The 18249-nt window shown below is 40.3% G+C and overlaps 2 protein-coding genes across 19 annotated transcripts in view; both read right to left on the reverse strand.

The window, feature by feature from the left end:
- The window catches only part of DPYSL4 (dihydropyrimidinase like 4), a 31168-nt gene extending 30685 nt beyond the window's left edge, over window positions 1-483 (reverse strand). Inside the window, exon 1 of the mRNA XM_081863291.1 lies at window positions 121-483. Within this exon, the coding sequence (XP_081719417.1) occupies window positions 121-468 (348 nt within the window). The 5' untranslated portion in view covers window positions 469-483. The remainder of the gene's footprint in view (window positions 1-120) is intronic.
- Window positions 484-3486: 3003 nt separating this feature from the next.
- Window positions 3487-18249, reverse strand: part of JAKMIP3 (Janus kinase and microtubule interacting protein 3) — a 115661-nt gene continuing 100898 nt past the window's right edge. For all 18 annotated transcript variants that reach the window (XM_081863189.1, XM_081863192.1, XM_081863193.1 and 15 more), the window contains one exon: window positions 3487-7431. The gene's annotated coding sequence lies outside the window, so the exon portion shown is untranslated. The remainder of the gene's footprint in view (window positions 7432-18249) is intronic.

The raw sequence follows: 18249 nt of genomic DNA on the forward strand, positions 1-18249 counted from the left end.
ATTTCTATGGTGGACAGACAGACAGAGCGCTGGTTCAGCTTTATCCCGCACCCTCAAAAGTTTAGCCCCATAGCGCATCTCCTCCAATGACCGTTCCCAGCGCCTTCCCTCCTCCGTTACCTGATGGCAGCCATTGGGTAATTCCTCCGCTACTCCAACGGACGGCGGCCCCGCGGGTGTGAGGACCGGGGTAGTTTGGCTGCCGCTGGTGGCTTCGCTCTGCCCCTCCGACCCGCTGGAGAGCTGGCTGAGGTCCCCTCGACTGAGCTTCTGGTTGCTGCCCCCTCTCCTCCCTCCGCCGAGCGATTCGAAGTCCAGCGTCTTGTTTTCGAAGGCGCCCTCCACGTTGCAAAACATCCCTCCGTACTTCTGCCGGGGCTTGGGGCTGCAGGTGCCGAGGGCCGCGAAGTAATCGGGCACTTCCTCTTTCTTCTCCGGCGGCTGGAGCTGCTCCATCGGCTCTGCCATGGCTGCTAGGGAGGGAGGCCGCCTGCCTGGGACTGCTGGAGAGTGGAGCGAAGTGTTGCCCTCGGGGAGGGCTGGGGAACTAGCGCCGTGTGGGGATGAGGGTGTCACGGCAACGCAGGGGGCTCAATCCGATTTCACTTGTCAGATGTAAACTCCTAGCCAGCTCCGCGCTGCGTTAGGCAGGTAACGCCATTGGTCTTCGCCACGAGCCTGGCTGGCTGGCTGGGAGCTGTCCACGCTCTGTGGTGCTGAAGCAGCCGCGCCGGAGGAGTTCATTAGGAGGACATCCCAGCGAGAGCCCACCTACAGGAGAATTTCCATCGCTGTCACTTAAACGCCGCTTTGCCTCTCGCGGGGGGTTGGCTCAACTCACCATGCATGAGTCGAGGTGGTCCCAGAAGAAGAATAAACACAATGGAAGTTTACTGACAGCCTTTATTGAATCAATTATTCCCTTACCAACGGAGACAGACACAAGAGATAACGTGCTTGCTTTTGCTCCATTAACAGTTTATTAAGGGATAGCCAAAGGCGTTTTGAACAAAAGCGACACACTTTTGTATGTAGGGCTATAGAACATTTGTAGCCCAGTGCTTACACTTAAGTCTGTAAACCCTTGCCAACTACAATTCTGTAGATGAAATTTGAATGGAATGCATGTATTATGAAGCACATGATACACGGGCATACCTTGCATTTTCTCTTCTGCATTCCTTTAATTTTGATCCAGATATGTGCAAAAAAGTAGAATAAAAATTGTTACATTTTCATCACAACTGCAGTGTGTGTCTGACAAACAATTTGATTATACTATTTGTGGAAATATTTCAATGCTACCTTGTGGGATTTATTTATTTATTACTAATCGTTTCATTTTGCTGATGGTAATTTAGGTCAGAATTCATATAAAAAGTAGGTTCCTCCACAGATTATTTAAATTTTGAGTTTCATTATGAATGAGATAACCGTACTCCAGTATACGATTTCTGCTTGCAACTGATGTCAGCCTTTGGGCAACAGACTGTTCTGTTTCACATACTTTATTCCCTTGTTGTTTTAGCTGATACAGGATTATAGCTCTAGAAACGAGTTACTAAACAGAATTAGGTCATTGCACTGCAATGCTAGCAGAAAGCTTGGCTCAAAGTTCTTGTTTTTAAAGCAAGCAGAAATGAGAGACCCCTATTTATCCATGAACACAAAGTCATTTCTTACAGTCAAGACCTGTAAAATCTAATGAACATACATATCTAATGTACCTAATGTAAGAACTAGTTCCAGAATTATTAATCCAGTTGCTATGTGCAACTGCTCACACAAAGTGGTCTCCTATGGCCAGTGTGACACTCCCCAAATTCTCTTGGAAGATTTTGGAGGCTACTTCCATGAGCAGGAAACCAGAACCACCATTTACAGAAATTGTGCTATATTCCCTTCCAATGGGACACCATAATAGAAAACTTTAGAAAGGAGGAAGTGGTCTGCAGGTCACAGACCAGTCAATTACTTCTTTCTTCTCAGCATAACCTACATAACCTTGGTATTTCCAAACTGTCAGCACATTGCTGTTGTCTTCACACCTCCTCAGCATATAGACTTATATAGACCTTTTTGTACACTAGGCATGCATGTGGTAAAATAGGATAAAGATATGGAAATTGAATGTTTCTTGGCAGGATACAGCTATTTAATCAAGTCATAAGACATTTAAAGAGATGTGTTGGGAGCTGGGTTGTCTATGATTGGCTGTAATTGTTGGTATAATAAATGGAAATATTCTCTACAACAATCTGGAGCATAGTTTTTTGATGTGTGCTGATCAATGTGTAAACTTACTCAGATTACTCCATTGGTATAGTTCAAAAGCAACTACTGCTGTTTACATGGTGGCTTCAACACTTTTCTTTTTGTGCTGCATGGAGAAAATCCATGTCTAGTCATTCATACGTTTAAAAGACTTTTTTAATTAAAAGTTTACAATAATTTATGTACTTTACAAATGAATAGAAAGTCTCTGATATATATAGCATATGAATCACAATACAAAAATATGTGTAAAACTTTGTACATATAAGCCTATTTTAGGCTCATCAATTATCTCTTTAGCACAGAACCAAACATTAAGTATTTAGGATATGATTATTATGAGATTACATTAGAAAACACAAGTAAACCATGGCATATTTTATCATGGAAGAAAACTATTTTATATGCTTTTAGTTTTTACAGACATTTACAGCAGCTGCTTAAATAAACTGTACACTAAATATGCGGGTGTACTGTACATATTCACAATACGATTTCCTGAGTCTAAACTAAATCCATTACTGTTCAGAAACACACTCTGCACTGTAAGGGTTTAATGGTGTCATTAAAGATACAGGTTAATTTGGCACCTGTCCACCACAAATAACTTTCAGGTGCATTGGTTTTCTCCACGATGACAGGTATTTATGTTAACAAGCTGTGTAAGGCACTCTGGGATATACTGAAGACTACAGATATTAAGCGAGCTGAATACTTTCAAATAACAGCCACAGTCCTTCAACAGCTTGAACCACAGGCATAAGTCTGGTATACATAACACACAGTCACTGACAAATTAAGCAGCAATTCAAATGGATTGTAGTTTAGACGTGATGGCAAAACAATTACCAAGAATATACATGTTCTCGTAACTGATGAGCGCAAGTCATATGCCAAAGTAGTTGTGAACATGGTATATGATTATATTATTAAGGCTTTCTTGGAACTCTGGTGTTACAATTCAATGTAGTTACACATATCTTCTTTCCATATCGGCTATTGTCATATATCAGTAATTAAACTAAAAATGTAAATGCATGCTGGTGCATATATGGTCCCAGCTATTACTACATGGGGTGAGATGGGGGAGTGAGCATCCTTGGGTTTGTGCATCCTTTGGCACAAGAACCTTTACTGTCAAACAGCACTTACATGGATATTTTCCTCTCCAGATACGTTCAGTGCATGGGATGCCTTCCCTATTTACTTGAATGTCAGCAAACTTCCATTAGGGCCACGTACTATTCAAACAGGAAAATTGGTATTGTCCGCTCAGTGGAGTCCATGGTTTCCTTTGCTAGCTTCCCAAGAATTAGCTGTATATGGCATGTGAAATAATGGCAGTGCTTAAAACATGCAGCTGATGGGTTGGATGAATCTCTGCATTGGTGAAACATCACAAAACAAGATATGATGACAGTGGTGCAGAATACTATTCTAGCATGACAGGCAAGTATTAGCTCTACTCTTTAGAACTGGCTTCCTATTAAACAGTGTAATTCTATGCATGCTTATTTGGAAGTAAGTTGCAGTGTGCTCGACGTGTTTACTCCCTAGTAAGTCTGTACGATTGCAGCCTAAATTGCCTTCATATAGAGTATGTTCTAGAAGATTTGCTGTGCATACAGCTCCTCCCAAGTGATGGCTTCACTATTAATTTAAAGGGAGCATATCTTTTTGTGCATGCAAGAGACCAGTGTGCACATCGAGAGCACACTTAGTACTCTAGATTGGGCAAATGTAAATTCAAGGCAGGCACCCCATCTTATTGGAGACAACTCTAGCAAAATTATATACAAATCTGTTTTTACTACTTTTAATCTCACAATAAACATAGCAGACCCATATAAATGCTAGAGAATTACATTGGATAAATGGAGCATATTATTCCTTGTTAATGCATTACCAAAGGAACAGTGAATTTAAGACATAATCCTAGGTACAGCTCCTTAGAAGTTTGTTCCAACGAAATCCATGGGATCTCCTTCCACCTTATGGACAGATACAAAAACATGAACACAAGAGCAGCTTCCAGAGCAGAATGGGAAGCTGGGGTTAGAAAATGAAATGTGTAATACACCAGGTAGTTTATGGAAGTACTTTCAGGGTACTCTACTCAGCTTCTTGGATTCTGGCCATTTAGTCTTATCCCAAATTCCATGTTGATCTGCAGGACTGGAGATAAAACATGCAGCAGAGATGACCAGGGAAGCAATTTTGAAAGAGGCAAATGAGCACTATGACTGCCTTGTGTGAGTCTCTTTGGGGAAACTTGCTTGTTCCTTCAGTTCCTCCAATGATGAGCGTTACTGAAGGAGGTGGCAGGGTAGTGCAGCAAAATATACTCCCAGCCCTGGGTCACTCTCTGAGGAATAAAGTGGCTACAGAGGTTGCAGAATTTAGCTTTACCTGTATTTGAGATGTCTTAGATTTATTGGAGAGGCCATTTCCTGTATCCTACATATAGCTAATGGAGACTAGAGACAGGATCTTTTCTATGGCCACAGCTACATTTTCTGAGCATCAGGGAAGATTCTTCTGTGCAGGCAGCCTTTTGCTACACTGGCTTAGATAAGGGTCTGTGCTGAGTACAGTTGTTGCTTCAAAAAAGCATGGCCTTTTTTGCGTATTTGTGTTGTATTTCTTTGATATGTTTCATTGTGATTTTAATTCATATAAGCCGTCTTGAGTGGGATGAAAGCCTCAGAAATGTGGGGTAGAAATCTTAGCAATGAACAACTCAAGTGGATGGGGTGCAGTTTAATGTTCTATACAGCTTACTGTGGTAATGACTCATTTTTGGCATGTATGTCACAAGTCAAGTTCAAAGGAAGAGATGGTGACATTTTTTAATGGGCATCATCCTTCTGGAAGCTAATGCTATGTCACTATAACCCATTCGAAGCACTCTGCTGCTCATACAGCATGCCTCAGGATGGAGTAACTAGCTTGATAAGATGCATATTTACTCAGAAGTAGGTTCTGAAGATTTAGCAGGGCTTATTCCTAGTTAAATTGCAGAGAATTTCAATCTAAATGGCATGGCAAACAATGTCTAAGCTTCATTTTGCTTCCCTTATTAAGGAAGTTCAGCTCAACATTAGCATGCATCATCATACAGACACTGGAGTTTTCCAGAATTTTATGTTATCACCATCAGCAATGTGAGTAAACTGCTACTCATCATCAAGACTAAATTATTATGTTTAGAGTCAGTGAAAGGAAACCTCTTCTCTCTCTGTGTGTGAATGCAATGCAATACATCTGAGTAACAGAAATCTAAATCACATACATTGTTTGTACAAAATATCTGTTTCCATATAAACTATAGCATATTTATACACCATCACTTATTTACATGCTTCTCTGTCCTGTACAGATAAACTTGTGTTCATAAGGAAGAAGAGAGAGAGAATGAAAGTGGAAATTGGCAATTCTAGGGCCATGAAATGGATATATAAACATATACATATAATGCAGAAACACGGCTAAAAAAGAAATGTATTCCAGCCAGTTTCCAAATACACTTGTCTTTACATTCTCAAATCTTATCAAGTGCATCCTGTATATCCAGGCCACTAGCAGCATCTTAATCCCTAAGTACAGCCAGGCATTTAATTTAAGGCATTTTGAAAGATGCCTGCATTGTACATTCTGTCACACTTCCATATGATTTGATCAATGCCAACTCTTGCCTCTAACCGAGATGGTAAAGAAGATGCATATGGGGCTGCCCCAGAAGCAGGGATCTCCCATTCATTTAAAGATAAGGAGAACACTCAGTTAAGGTAACACACATGAAGTTCCTTTGCCTTTGAAGAAAACAAAAACCCAAATGTGCACATGGAGCTGTGTGCATGCATTTGAAGCTTTTCCTTGTTGCAAGAGTAGCTGGATCAGGGCAAATGTTTGTAATCCAGTAGAATGAATACTGCATGCACAAAGCAGTCAGTGCCCATGGATTGGTTTAAATCCACATTATTATATTTTTTTAAGCACCTTATCTGAAGGTAGAAGTGTGGGCCCTGCTGGAAATAGCAGAAAAGTAGTTACTTGTTATGGAGAAAAAACTGAGTGTAGCTCAGGGATAGCAGCAAATGAGTAAATCATCAGTCAACCATGGGCATAACCCATGCCAATGTATTTTGATGGGAGAGTTAGGCATGTGCTTACCATATTGGCCTGAATATAAGCCTCACTTTCCCCCCAAATTCTGACCATTAAAAGTTAAAGCGCGGCTTAAATTCGCGACCTTGCAAAAATTGGCTTTTACGATATGGCTGCTGAAGCAGACATACGGTAAAATGGAACAGGCATGAGTGCCTGCAGAATTTTAAGGGAGCAGCTTATATTCGGGTATTGTCTTTTTCTCTCTCCTCCCCTCCCCGAATTTTAAAGAGGTGGCTTGTATTTGGGTATGGCTTATATTCGGGCCAATACGGTAAATATCTCACTCAATGAAAAGAAATGGTGGTTAAGGCTGCAGGCCTACGCACACTTCCTACTAGAGCATACGTCCTACTAAGTTAAGCACTTACATCACTAGGCAGAAGTATTTAACTCAATGGGACTTCACACTCTCCTAGGTGTGCTTAGGAGGAATGTAGCCTTAAGTGTCATCTCTGAGTAAACATGCTTAGGCTCATGCTGCATAGGTGCTTAACTTCAGAAGGATCACGTGGTGTTCAGGAGCAAAAAGGTATTATGAGTATGAAAACACTAACTTCCTTTATATTTGTTTTCAGCAAAATTTCCTGTTTGGGCACCGCTTTTTTCATAAAGATCTAGAGTATCTTCTAATGACCAGATGGTGGTACCAATATGTCCATTCAATAGGCTATATATTTTCCCCCAAATGTTTCTTCTGTTTTTCTTCTCCCATTAATGGAATAATTTTCAGTGTAGTCTCCGAGATCAGTAGTGGATCACATACTGGATAAATGTCAATTTCTGGAGCAGTTGTTTTGAACAAAAACTGAAGCTAAATTTGTTAACAGTAGCACACATTTTGGAAGTGTTCAGGGGCCAGCAAAACTGGCCAGAATTTACTTTAAAAGGGGGGTGGATTTTTAACTGGTGTTTGGGGGGATTTTGCATACTATATTTGATGAATCTCATTTGGGACCATGTTTTGCAGCATCACATCCTGGTCTGAATCTGAAATAAGTGCACACACGCACACACACCAGAAAGGAAAAGGGAAAAAGAAGAAGACAGTAACTACAAAATGCTCATAGTATAATATTGTCCTGCATGAATTGTGACGCACCCATCCAAACACAGTCAGTATGCCATTTATGGAAGCCTATCAAGTGCTTGATAAATGCCTGCTTTTTGCTATCTTTTGGGACTCAAAAAAGAGGAGGCTTGGTAGTCATAATATGTATCTGGTGAACTATGTTGGACTTAGTGGACACTGATGTTTTGTTATGAAATTAGCAAAGAAAAGGATGGAAACAAAGAGGAAATGCAACCACTGGCTAACATCTCTAATCTTACTACATCATAAAATAAGTTCTAAGGATGCACAAGTCAAAGGATGAGCCACTATCCTTCATTGTACTAGTGAAATGTGAGAAACCATAATTGCTGATTGTCCATATGGCCTGATTAAACACAAATCATAAGCCTTCCCCTCAGGTATCTATGTTATGATGTAACTGAGTTTATGGACAAGGAGAGTGCAGGGAATGATGCAGTTTTATATTAATAAGGCTGCAGCACAACTGAGAAGCCAATCTTTTTTGTATCCATTAATCAAAAGATTTATAAATCCGAGAGGAAACCACAGTATGTTTCAATCAAATGGGGAAGGAAAGATGTAAGGCAACATCAAAATAGTGTTAGGTTCAGAAGTGATGGAACCAAAGGGATGTTTAAGCAAGCCTAAGACATTTTGGTTTGCACATATGGTACCCAGTTTCCACATATTTTCCCCTCCAGCTGCAACACCTCCACCACATCCCATTCTGTTCCTAAGGGTCCCCAACCATCAGGAGCTGCTTTTGAAAAGCACAGTTGAGTGCAATGGAAAAGAGGGGATGGGGGAAAAGAGGGGATGGGGGATGGGAAAATCCACTTGAGGTCCTTAGGGTTCATCTCACTTTTTATGAGCAGCACCCAACAAACATATAAAAACATGAGAAAAATAAAAGAAATCAACCAGTAAAAGAAAATCAGATGGGCCCAATGCCCACCTTCAGTTTAGTTATCAACCCAGAGGTCATCCTGCATGAACAGTAGAGCAATGGTGAATTCAGAAGTGCAGGGTCCCTTCATGATAGTCATAGCCATGCCCCATCTCTGCCACACACACTTCACAACCTGCCTCCTCACAGACACACCGCCTTCTAAGGTTCTACAATAATCCTATAATTATACAACAATAATAACTAGGGATGCATTGCAACAATCAATTGTTGCAAGCGTTGCCTTTCAGCTAAAACTACTATTTTCTGTGCGCATACATGGGCCAATGATTTGGAGTGCTCCGATACCTTCTTCTGAAGTGATTTAATGGTCCATCAGACTTCTTTGATGGTCCATTGTATGTAGAAGAACTTGCCCACCACCCTCTTGAAACAGAAGCACCATGTGTTTTCAGTGTTCCTAAATGCTTAGCTTTGGAGCATACAGAACAATGCCTCCTCAATCATCTTCTTATGCACCTTTTCCAGAGTGATACTATGAGCCAATTCTCAGTGACTGACTCATCTCTTGTCTCCAACCAGTGCAAAGGGTGAGAAGACTTCTCAGTAGCTAAAAAGCTAAAAAAAAAAGTAGCTAAAAATCTACTAAGAGATGGGGAGCCTTCTGCAGAAATAATAAGTTCTTTGACCTCCTATGATCCCAGACCACTACACCTTTGTGCATGAGTCTCACTGACTGCCTTTAACTGTGTTCCAGGGAGCCTTGGAACCTTGGAAAAGAGCTCTATAAAAGACCTCAGGATTCTCAACATTTTACAATAACTAGGATCCTTTGGGGAATAGTAAAACTGATATAAAACCATTGAACTAGTGGTGATATACTGTACCCTGACATTTCTCCCATTTTTGCCTTACCCCATGGAGAGAGAAATTGATGAATATTCTGCAGCTGGCTTGGGGATCCCTAATGCATGCAACTACAGACATTCCTCTTTCTCTCTAGGGACAATGATGAACCAACTGCCTCCTTCCATGCTATCCTTGAGATGGAAATAGCACGGAGCACATGGAAAAGCATAAAGAAAAGGAATCAACCCTCTCTTGCACACATAATTTAGAAACAGATTACAACAGAACACATTCCTTTTCTTATCTTAGGAACAACAACACCCAGTACAAGGTGCAGAAATCACTTGGCAAATGATGTAACCAGAATTTATACATGTAGGCTTCTATTGTATATGTGGATTTCTGGCTACATCAAAGCTTCTGTCAGTGACAATCAGCGTGGCTGTAAGTATGGAGGAAACCCGTCATCTGACTACAGCCAGGCGGCACTACTGATGATAATATAGAAGTCACATTTCAAGTTGCAAACTTGAGCTATTGGGGCTCACTTCCAAGGTTCTCAGAGATGCTGGTTTGAAGCAGTGAGTATCACTGAGGACATGAAGTTCCTATATAATCTTTTCCTTTCATTTACATGAAATGAATGGAAAATCCAGGCTCACACATATATGCCTCAGCTTGCATCAGGACATAAATAAATATTTTAGTTCTATCAATCAGCAGAGACTTTTTTGTGTGTACATCATTGTCTTTTAAAATACCCGACATTTTTTGCCCTCAGCCTTCCATAGTTTAAAATAAAAACACTCTTTTTCAGAGTCAAACAAGCAGGAAAGTTTAAACTAAGAGCTGATTTTTGTTTAAGTAAGCACTGAAGTTAAAACTCAAATGGGTATGGAAAATGTAAGCTGGTAAGTACCGGTAATGTTTTAAAGAGTCGGTGTGGTTATTGACAGACAAGTTAATATTATAAAGATGAATGCTAAAATAAGCAGTCAAATCAATCTAAGATAGATAGATAGATGATAGAAAGAGATGATAGATAGATAGATAGATAGATAGATAGATAGATAGATAGATGATAGAAAGATAGATATAGATAGATAGATAGATGATAGATAGATAGATAGATAGATAGATAGATAGATAGATAGATGACAGATAGATGACAGATAGATAGATGATAGATAGATGATAGGTATAGATAGATGATAGATAGAAAGATACATAGATAGATATGATGACAGTTTGTTTAAGCTCATCACTCTGATCTGAAAATCACAGGTCCCATGATCTCGCCTTTAGTAGGAGGGTATGAGGATAATCATGAATGGATAAAACGATTTCCCATTTGACACTCAGCAGATGGTCCATCTGTCCTTGCAGTCAATTCTCAACTGGGCATTAGCCACCATATGGCTAGGAAACACAAACACTATGAGCATCAGAAATGGGTTACTTTTATAAATATGTTTTGGAGGGGACAAAGGAAGAGAATAAAATTTACCTGTAAATGTGGAATAATTTACGATTTGTAATAGCTTACAATGTAATGATTGTCCTAAGTAGCGGACATCACAATATATGTGCAATCTTTTTTTAAAAAAGTTTTAAAATTTAAATCATTTCCCTCCAGTGATAGGAAGAAATGCATTTCCCCTTCACCATATTTATTTTGTAAGGATTTTTTTCTAAACCTAGACAATAAGCATTATTGGGATTTCCCCATAAAAAACAATTAGTTATGCAAACATTGGAACTGAGCAAAAATAGCAGCCTATTGCCAGAACACACACACACACACACACACACACAATCCCTTATATTTTTCTAAATGAAAGCTATAGGAAGATGTGGGATACAGTGCTACAATTCCCACAGAGTGAAAAAAATACTGAAGGAAATCAAAATTACATTAGAATTATTATTTGAAACATCAAAATAAGCAGTATACTGTATAGGAATAATCTGTCCTCAAATCTGTATAAGACAAAAAGGTGAGCTGAGCATAATGCCTGGAGACCAGTTCTCAGTTCTGGGGAAAACCTACTATTTTAAAGTATGTTTGGTTCAGAAAAGATTGTGAGATTTTAAACTTGAATTAATATAATCATTAACTATTATTTAGATGACAAAAAAAGAGGAAACACCATTACAGGCTTGTCAAATGATGTGGAAATGACAACCCATCATTCAATGACAGAAGTGGGATCTGCTATGAACAAAAAGTAGCAAAGACAGCAGACATAGGCACAGACCACAAACTATGCAGGGGACATTCTTGCAAGACTCAAATGCTACCAGAGTTTCAAGATCCTTGCCAGGACTTCTGTGTGGATGGAAATGCTTAATACTTTCCCCCCAGAGGCTGCTCCTAGTGTGAGTGACACAGCTGGCTTTTAAGCCTCATCCTGTTTCATTTCAGCCTCACCAAACTGAAGCTCCACACATTTCTAGATTGAGTGTGCAGGACTAATCCTCAGGATGGTGATCCTGTTGAGGATAGATGCCTCCCTTAATCCAGAATCGGCAGCTAGACTGGTGACTGGGAGTGGCCGCCGAAACCATATAACACCGGTCCTGAAAGACCTACATTGGCTCCCAGTAAGTTTCTGAGCACAACTCAAAGTGTTGGTGCTGACATTTAAAGCCCTAAATGGCATTGGCCCAGTATGCCTGAAGGAGCGTCTCCACTTCCATCACTCAGCCTGGACACTGAGGTCCTCCTCCGAGGGTCTTCTGGCAGTTCCCTTACTGCAAGAAGTGAAGCTACAGGGAACTAGGCAGTGGGCCTTCTCGGTCGTGGCACCCTCCCTGTGGAACCCCCTCCCATCAGATGTCAAGGAAATAAACAACTATCTGACTTTTAGAAGACATCTGAAGGCAACCCTGTTTAGGGAAGTTTTTAATGTTAGATGTTTTATTGTGTTTTTAATATTCTGTTGGGAGCTGCCCAGAGTGGCTGGGGAAACCCAGCCAGATGGGTGAGGCATAAATAAATTATTATTATTATTATTATTATTATTATTATTATTATTATTATCCCTACAATTGTATCCATGGCCATTTCTTTTGTAATGGACAGGGTGAGGGCCACTATTTCTGAGAGTACATGCATATCAGCACCCTATCCCAGTTGCTAGGGCAGATTATGTTGATGCCTGTAATAGTTGTAGGGTCCCAAGAGTCTGCCTTTCAGGTGCCCTGGAGACTTTCCTCAGTATTTCATCTTTCAAGGCACACTTTTTAGATAGATAGACAGACAGACAGACAGACAGACAGACAGACAGACAGACAGACATAAAGTTGTCTGTGGTTCCTTCAGTTTTCAGTACACCACTTAGAGAAACTTATAACATATTAAGTGGTATAGAAATTAAGTAATAATAATAATAAACCCACTGCACCACAAATTTTGACAAAAGTAATGCCTATGAGATATTGAGGTGCTGAATACGAATATGACAATATCGGCTACTGTTTCTTAGAGATCCACAATAGTTTATTATATACTCAATAGTCACCTATGTCCTCCAGCCCAACGTGGAGGCCAGCCAATCAGCTCTCACAGGAGGGTAGACATTGCTCCTGGGCTTGGTGTGAGTCCAGAATGGAGCATCCATTTTAGGAGCAGCAAGGATACTCAGATCAGGAAGCCACATAGAGCTCTCCATGCCTCTCTGCCAGCTCTCAGGACTCCCCATCCTAAGCCTTCTAATGCTAGTGCTTTTGCATGGCTGGAATGTGTCCTTGAACCATGATCATGCCGCTTGGGAATACCATGTTTTTAAAATAGTGCAAAAGCATGAGAAGGGCAGGGCATACATCTCTCAAATAAAACAAACATATACTGATAAACTCTCTACTTGTGCTGGAGCAGCTCAGCCAGTCAATGTTTACTATGCAGGGGATATTAAGATTTATCACATCAGCTTTTCAAAAGTAGGAAGCACTAGAACCAATGTGAAGTGGATGTTCTTGAATAAGGAGTTCTTGCTATCTTTTATGAGGCCATGATGTTGTAGGGCAGTGGGCTTTTTACTTCAGATAAGGGCTCTTAGCTATCTGAAGTCAAATAGATGTCCCATCCAAGTGGATAGGGGTGTTTGAGAGCTCACTTAGTGTAGATGCTTCCAATCAGCACCACTTCAGGATGTGCATGTATTCAATTGCGGTGCTCTTTGAAAGAGATGACTGAAGTGAGTGACAAAGGGCAGACCACATTTTTTGCTATTGCTACTGTCATCTTTATGGGCTTGCACAGGAAATTAAGCCAGAGATAGATAAAGGCAATGAACGTTTTGAAATACAACTCCTTTGAGATATCTAAATGAACAACAGACTAGTAAAAGTTCAGATGCAAAATGACGTGAGGGTCTGCAGCATTATTAAGCCTTAAGAAAATCAGATGCAGACAAGCTATAAAAGTATGGCTCATAAAAGAGCTGATGCACTGATGTCAGGAAGTAGTGAATAAGGCTGCTGATTAAGGCTTTGAACGTAATCTCTTCTCTTTCCCTGAAATTCTAACGGTGAATGTATTTGGGAAGGATATGTTGACCCACATGGGATATGGAAGTATCTGCTTCCTGGAAGATCAATTCCACGAGTAAATCTGAATTACATATTTAATATCTTATTGTCCTTAATCAGTTCCAATCTGAATTCACCATTCCTAACCACTGGCAGGTCTATATAGCATAAGATGCTACACTAGGTAACCAGGGGAAGATTTGCTTGAATGCAAGTAGAATCCCCTATGAAATTGGGGGTCTTGCTTTATTGACCAATTCCATTCCAGAACACAAACTGGAACTGGTCCAGATAATGAAATGGATATGAAGTATATGCCAGATATATAATATGTGATGCACATTCAGGATATATAATAAACACCTACTTTTTTCTGCAGAGGGTTGTTTTAGGCTTTGAAAATCAAATGAGACCATCACTGCACTTAACGAAATATTTAATGCACTTTCCCCATATCCATCTGTCTAAACATGTCCAAGGATAACTGCATTTTTACAAGCTTATGGTATGAAACAATGCAGCTCAGACTGCTGGAAACAAATTGGATCCCTATCCCAGAACAGTCACTGAAGTGGTTATCGCATGATTGCCCCCTGGAGTTAATGCATAACAAAGTACTAATTACTGCACAGGGCAGTCAGTTTGCATGATAAGAGAACGGGTGGTCCACACAGCCTTTGGGCATCCTCTTAACTATAAATGCTTGTAAGATGAAAGGACAAACAGCTATTAGAGGGAAAGTTCCATAGATGAACATGGAACTGGAGAAGTGGATAGATACCAGGTAGGAAAATTAAGGGTCTGACTTCAAGCTATTCAAGCTACACACTTCAAGGTTATAGCAGGAAATTCAGGTCGACAGACACTCTTCCTACAATTCACACTTTTGAATATGGGGTGGGGGGAGGAATACCCCAGTGGCATGAGTTAAGGGCAGGATGTCAACTCAGATTTTCTGTTCTAATCCCTTTCCTCCTCTTGGGTGAATAAATACGTTTAATGTGATTGAAACCCTATTCTCTTTGTGAGCACCCTTTGATAGCAACTTTCAACTGAAAACTGTTCAGCTTTTTCAATTCCCCCTTTATGTGGATTCAGAAAACAGAGTTATAAATTCACCATAGTCTAAATATATCGTGCTGTCTAAGGCTCATTTTTGAACAGCTGACACAAGATAGAGGACTCTGCTTCTCAGAGCAATCAGCCCCTTTTATCAGCACATCCCACAACTTTGATAGATAGGAACAAACCCAAATTGTTGAGGTTTTTGGTGGAAACATACCCCCAAAATAGAGATTTTAAGCTTTTTGAGCTGTTTTCACCTGCTTTTTCCATCCCATCATACATCTGGTTTCTCCCTGACATTTTGCCAATTTGGCAAAAATCCCCCCTGGCGTCATTTTTAAACTTGGACATGTCAGGAAAATTCTTGACATATGGCAGGCCTAGCAGAATGTGATGTCAAGTGTGGGGCAGTTGGGTATTGTTTAGGGGACATGGACCTCGTAAGCCAAATTAAGATCCCTCCCAGGTGAAATGAGACCCACTAGATGGAGATTCCCCACTGCTGGTATTGAGGGCTATCAAAAAGAGGGCATAAATTTGAAATTATGGCAAGTGATTACTACCATTCCACTTCCCACCCCTGTGAATGCTTCCTAGGATGGCCATATGCCCTACTCTGACATCTCTTTGGAGGGCTGTCAGAGACTAATCCTATGTTTGAAGGTGTCCATCAACAGTAAACATCTCAACAGCAGACTGAAAAAGCACAGGACCACTGTTTTCCCCGCTATGGGGAAATATATTGCATTTCTATTCAACTAGGGTAATTATTGCTAGCCTTGCCGCTATATATGCAAATTTTAAACAAATATGTGTCTTTCCTTGTTCTTTTCGGTGGTGGTTTTCCCCTGCTCTCTTTTTGGTGATGTGTAAGTGGCCAATTAAATTCCATCCAGTGAACTTTCATGGCAGAGCAGATAAATCTTCTGCAGACGTATCAAGAGTTCCATCCACAACATTGCACACATATGAATCGGGGAAGTAGGTCACTGCAGCAGTTCAAAAGCTACTTTATCATACACTGCGTTTAAGCTAAGCAAAGTTTCAGAGCACTGCTGGCCATTGCATATCAGCTGTACCTTTCAAATACACATTTCTACAACGTGGACATAAAAGAAACAAAGCATTCAAAATGAAAGGAAACTGGGATAGCCCAGCAAACAGATGGCTACGCAGGGAGCAAACCATGACCTCAGAAAATGTGGGTATCATTTTCATCACTTATTCTCCTAGGTTTGTGGCTAAGTAATTGGATTAGATCATTATAATCTGGATTTGAATGTACAAGCAGCACAAACACAATTTAGACAATTATGACTTAAGATGGCCTGAGGAGAATTTCTGACGGGCGCCTCATTAAATAACACTGTTGTTTGAACTTCATCTAGGACAATTCACACACTGCCTGGTCTTTATTGTTTATAATCAGGGCTCGCAAATGTATATCAGATGGATTTTTTTAAAATAAAAAATAAAAAAACCTAAATCACACTGTTTGCATACCAGAACTAATCGCTAACATTTTTTTGATTCCATAAAAAATAGTTATGTATTTAAAGTGAATGTGCCCCTTGGAAATTTAGTCTGGTTTTTAAAAATAACCTCATTTGCTATGCACACTGATTAAATATTCATTAATAATAAATAGAATTAAAGAGGCTTGCTGATAAGTTATATTTCTCCCTGACTAGAACACGCACACACAAAAGAGACAGAACTGATTGGATTTTAAATGGCTTTCTATATTTCTTTCATGTTTAAACTTCAATGTTTATCAGTGGAAATGAACATTTTGACTAATCATTCATCTCCCCACCCCTTGCCTGACCCAAAATGGGTCTAACAACTAAATGCAAATAGTTTGTATGTATATGAAATGTTTGCACTTATAGGCCACGAATTAACATTCTTGAAATGATTTTCTGCCGTAGAGAGATTCAAATCCCCATTGTCATTTGCAGATCAGGGTTTTTTATTTGTAAACACACACACACACACACACACACACACACACACTCACACACTCCACCACCACCACCACCTTACTAGGGTCTATATTTGTAAAGGACAAAACTACACTAGCATTCACCTAGCTGTGTTTATAATGACATGAAACCTGAAAACCAAAAGGATATAAAGGTAGGGTAAATCAGTCTACTATCCTAAAGGATACAGAGTATGTGCTCCTCCATTGGTGGAGAGGAGCTCTACAGACAGGGTGGCACTTGTGCCTTAAGGGGAACTGGTGATGTGTTGCTGGCAACAGCTCTCGAAAGGAGGGTGTGCTCAGGATGATTGTGGGAGGCCTTGGATATAAAAACAACTTGCCCTTGAAAATGGCAAAGCCATGCCAGCCTTGAAGCACAGTGATTTTCCATGCCACTGATGTCAATCAAAGGGAAAACAGGAGAGGAGGAGAAACAAAACAGAGACCAAAAATAAATACAAACATTCCTCAAGAACCTTCTGCCCTGGCTGGAGTGAGCTACCAGGATATAGGAAGCAGTAGTTCCTCCATCAAAGGAATTAGCCCTTGTACCTTAGGATTCCTCAGCAAGTCTTGGGGGGAGGAGGCGGAATGCAATGTTATACATTCAGTCTGAGTTCAAACCTCGCTTCAGAACTGAATCAGCCTAGCAATTCAGTGGGATGGGTATCACAGGCACTGTATTATGGTGGTTCATATTTTCAAGGCCATGTTCTGAGAGTAGCACTGGGTGAGTGCTCCTTGGCTTCCAGGTGCTTGTGCTATGGAATGTCATAGGGATATCTGTAGGATAACTAGCCTCATATCACGAACAGGCTTAAATGTAAATAATGCATGAAGGGATTAAAACCATAGAGAAAGCTGTCCTGCCAGACATAGCTCACCTTGGGAAGGACTAGGCAATCAAGCCTTTGTTCCCTTCTATCTGAGAAGTTCAACGTGTGAGGACGTCTGAGCTGGTTGCTCCAACCTCAGATTGCGTGGTTCTAACAAGCCACTCTTGAATTCATATACTAATAATTTAGGAACTTCAGCTACTTTGGAACTAAGCTAATTTTTACTGCCTGTGAAACTTTTCTGATTGATGTGGGGGGAAAGCACATGAACCTGACCTTTGAAGAGTTTGTAAGTAAACTATTTTAAACTTGCCATATGTGTGGCCTTTTCCCTATGCTGGGGGAATAGGGGAACTTTTTGGAGCACAGAAGGGCACGTGTTTTAAAGGTCTAACACACTTTACTTTGCTGCATATTTTGTGATTTTTTTAACTTTGCTGGGGTTGTCTCAGCAAAGAGAACTTGCCCTAATCCTGGATCTTGTCATCCAGGGAATTATCCTTTTATACCTATTTTTTCCTTGCTACCAACACTATCTTCTCCCCAGTGTTATGTA

The sequence above is a fragment of the Podarcis erhardii genome (genome assembly GCF_964252035.2).
Source record: "Podarcis erhardii genome assembly, chromosome: 5".
Lineage (NCBI taxonomy): Eukaryota > Metazoa > Chordata > Lepidosauria > Squamata > Lacertidae > Podarcis > Podarcis erhardii.